The 3,775-nt window shown below is 54.8% G+C and overlaps 1 protein-coding gene across 1 annotated transcript; it reads right to left on the minus strand.

Moving 5' to 3' along the window:
* Nucleotides 1-953: 953 nt before the first annotated feature.
* FEZF1 (FEZ family zinc finger 1) lies at nt 954-3,425 on the minus strand (the record flags this gene model as incomplete). Its single annotated transcript, XM_084271167.1, has 4 exons — nt 954-1,258; nt 1,864-1,996; nt 2,303-2,437; nt 2,628-3,425. 4 exons carry the CDS (start codon nt 3,423-3,425, stop codon nt 954-956), a joined length of 1,371 nt encoding a protein of 456 aa, XP_084127293.1.
* Between the last annotated feature and the right edge of the window lie 350 nt (nt 3,426-3,775).

Below are 3,775 nucleotides of genomic sequence, written 5' to 3' on the forward strand. Positions count from 1 at the left end.
TTCCCGTTACCCCGGAGGGGTTTACAAACCCAGCCGCCCCCCCACCTCCCACCGCTCCTCAGGCGCCCACCGACGAGCGAACTCCACTTTCAAGGCTCGGCTTGGCAGAGTCTGCTGAGCAGTTAATAACATAACAACCCGGCTTTGATCAATCCGAACTAATTACCCCTCTTAATTAAAGTCTTTAGCGGTCGCTTCAGTGTTTTGGCAAGGAAGCGGGAGAGGTTTGCCGTTAGGCAACGCCAGCGCCGAGCTCCCCGCCCGCCCGGCCGAGCCGCAGCCCCCGCCGCCTCAGTCACTCCTGTTCAAATATTTATTTCCACCAGGCAGGTCAACGTAATTCTTTTTTTTTTTTCTCTTTTTTTTTGGCTTTTTTTTTTGTTTGTTTTCCACGTGCAAGAATCAACCCGAAAACCAAATCCGTACATAGCGAACCAGCTCTGTCCATATAGATACGATATTTAGGGGTGAGGGGGAGAGAGGAAGAAGAGGAAACCAAGAAGGGGAAGGGGGGGTGGGGGGGGTGGGGGAGGATAACCAGCAGGCAGCGGAGGCAGGGCAGGATCAACACAATGGAAATATATATACATTGAAATAATTAAAGTGGTGCAGCGTTCCCGGCTCGGGTAATACAGATCCCAAATAAATACAGCAGAAATTGTCTTGTCGCTTTTTTTTTTCTTTTCTTTTTTAAACCATCTGAGATGCAACGACAACAACAACAACAACAAAAAAATAAAGTCTTTATAAAACAAACGAAAAAAAAATTGGGGATTTAAAAAAAAAAAAAAAGAAAGAAACAGAGATGAGAGGAAACCATCAGTCCCATAAACGTTAGTGGCGATATAGAGCATAATACACAAAACCGCTTTAACAGGTGCATGCAAAGAGGCGGGCGGGCGGCGGCGGGAGCTCTCACCGGCGGAGCGGCGTTCCCCGCTGGAGGCCGCCCCTCACGGCTGGAGCGGCGGCGGGCCCTGCAGCAGCGGCCCGGGCGGGGGCGGCTGGTCGGGCCCCCCCAGCTCGGCTGGGGGCCGGGGTAGTCCCAGGGCGCTGTCGTGCAGCTTGCGGACGTGTTTCTTGAGGTCAAAGTTCCTGCAGAAGCCTTTGCCGCAGGTGGGGCAGGTGAAGGGCTTCTTGTCGTTGTGGGTGTGCATGTGGAAGGTCAGGTTGTACACCTGGTGGAAAGCCTTGTTGCAGATATTGCACTTGAACTGCTTCTCCCCGCTGTGAGTCAGCTTGTGGTTTTTGTAATTGCCTGGGAACGAGACAAGAAAGGCAGAAGGGACCCGGGGCTGAGAATTGGACGCTGCAAAGAGGAGGAGAAGGAAAAAAAAAAAAACACAAAACCAAAACCCAAACCCCTCAAACCTTGTCCCATCCCCAGACCTCGGCTCTAGGCATAAGTGACCACCGATCTCCTAGCAAACACCCTCCTTCCCCCCATCCTCCCCGCGGTTGTTCCTCTGACAGACGTGAAAGGAATTATCGAATAAACCAAAATCACATCGGTTGCAGAAACGAAACCCCCGGGTTTAGCCTTCCTGGAGCCACGGGGAGAAAAGCTACCCGAACTCCTGCACTCAGAGTGGGGGAAAGGCGGCGAGTTCGTTTGCTGAACTGCGCAGTCAGCTGCGCGTTGTGGTGCGCGAAACGCTCCCCCGAAAACGAAAAGCACTGCCCCATGCCATGGGCCGGGGCTAGCGACACTTAAAATCAACCTAAATCCCTAATAACAGTCACTGAAATAAAAAAAAATAACTCTCTCCCCGTCGCAAATTGACCCGACACTTGACCTCGCCTGGGACTTGGGAGCGGAGTGGAGGGGGCGCGGGCAAGGGAGAGGGTGCTGGAGACGGGTACCTTTCTGGTGAAATCCTTTGCCACAAAATTCACAGACAAAAGGTTTGTAGCCGGCGTGTATTCGCGTGTGAGTGTTCAGGGTCGAGCTCCGGTTAAAGGCTTTGCCGCACTGGTTGCACTTGTGTGGCTTTTCCTGGGGGGGAACAAACGCCAAGTCACGGTTTGATGGTCGGTTTGCAGGGTTTCTGTGTGAGCAGCTCCCAGTTTCGGGCACCCCGCCGTGCCCTCACCACACTTAGGGCAAACGAAATCCCCAGCGGCTCTGGCTCAGCCGGCCCCCCCTCTAACTTCCCCCCCCTTCTTTTCCTTTCCCCCCTTCCCGCACCGCGTCGCTGCCTCGGAGCGGCCGGACAACGCCGGGCTCCCTAAAAACCGTGAGCGAAAGGGTCCCGGGACGGGATGGATGGATGGATGGACGGACCGACTGCGGGAAGCTCACCTGGGTGTGGATAATCTTGTGCCGGCAGAGCGTGCTCGCCTGTCTGAAGCCCTTCCCGCAAACTTTGCAAACAAAGGGTCTGGCCCCCGTGTGCACCGGCATATGGCGAGTTAAGTTATAATGTGCATTAAATACCTTGAGAGTGAAATCAGACACAAAAAAAATAAAAATTAAAAAAATTGCGATTAGAAGGCGAGGGGAAGCCGTCGTTAAAAAAAAAAAAAATAACGCAAGCAAGCGACCGACAACCCGGCGGACAGACGGACCCGGGGGGTAGGAGGCTGGGGAAGCAGGGGGAAGGGAGGCGGACTGCGGCTCTACTTGCCTTTCCACAAACTTCACACGTGAAAACTTTGGGCTTGCTGCTCGGGGAGCCGCGGCTGAACTCCGAGGTCTTGTAGGCGATTTTTTCCGAGAGGATCTGAGCGCTTTCTTTCATGTAATGCTGCAGCTGAGCCTGCGATAAGTCCTTGAAGGCTACCCCCGCCGGGTACTTGTCCACGGTCGGCAGCACCAGCTTGTTCCGCTCCGCCAGGTAAGCCTTGGGCTGCGGGTGCAAGGGAGAGCTGAGGAAATAAGAAGCCACCGGGTGGATGTTGACACTGGAGGACGGGTGACAAGGGCTGTCGCCTCGGTTGAAATAGCACAGGGCTCCCATGGCGTGGAAGGAGGAGTGATTGACCACTCGGGGTCTTACCAGTTTGTACTGCTGCAAGGGCAGGGCATCGCGGGGGAAATCTCCTTTCAAGCTCAGGGCACAGTTCAAGAGATCGCCGCAGCTAAAGGAGGGCGAGGAAGAGGAGTCTAAATGAGCCTTCCTGGGTTCCGCTCCGGCCACCGCCGCTTTGGGCAGGGGGTCGTACGCCACCGGGACAAAGGGGATCATGCAGGGAATGGAGGAGTTGAGGTGCAGCGGGTGCTTGGGGTCGCCTTTGGCCACGGAGCCGTGGAGGAGCTGCGGGACGGGGATGGAGCGGGGCTCTGGCGTCCGCGCCATGATGCGCTCAATGGAGAAGGCGAGGGGCTTGGGCGTGCTGATCATGTTGCTCCTGGCAGACAGGCTTTCTCTGGCCGGAGGAGTCGCTAGGATTTTGGTCGCCGTGTGGTGGCCACTATTGTCCATGGCTGGATTGCATTTGTTCGCCCGGTTTGAGCCGCTTTGGTAGACGCCTCTTTTTTTTTTTTTTTTTTTTTTTTCCTCCTCTCCTCTCTTTTTCTCCTCTCCCCTCTCTCTCTTTTTCACTCTCTCTGCCCCTTTTCTTGTCACTGATCTGCAAGGAGGGAGACCAGCATCGCCGCCGCCACCATCACCACAGCCTCCGCCGGCGGAACCAGCCTTCTCAGTCCAGTGGACTCATGCCAGCCCATCACAGTTTACTTTGGCGCACCAATGACTCGGGACAATCGCTACTTATTTCTATCAATAGAAAGTGTTGTGTCAATAACGCAGCCAAGATCTCGCCAATCGTTAAC

Source organism: Gallinula chloropus (genome assembly GCF_964237585.1).
Source record: "Gallinula chloropus genome assembly, chromosome: 1".
In the NCBI taxonomy this organism is placed as follows: domain Eukaryota; kingdom Metazoa; phylum Chordata; class Aves; order Gruiformes; family Rallidae; genus Gallinula; species Gallinula chloropus.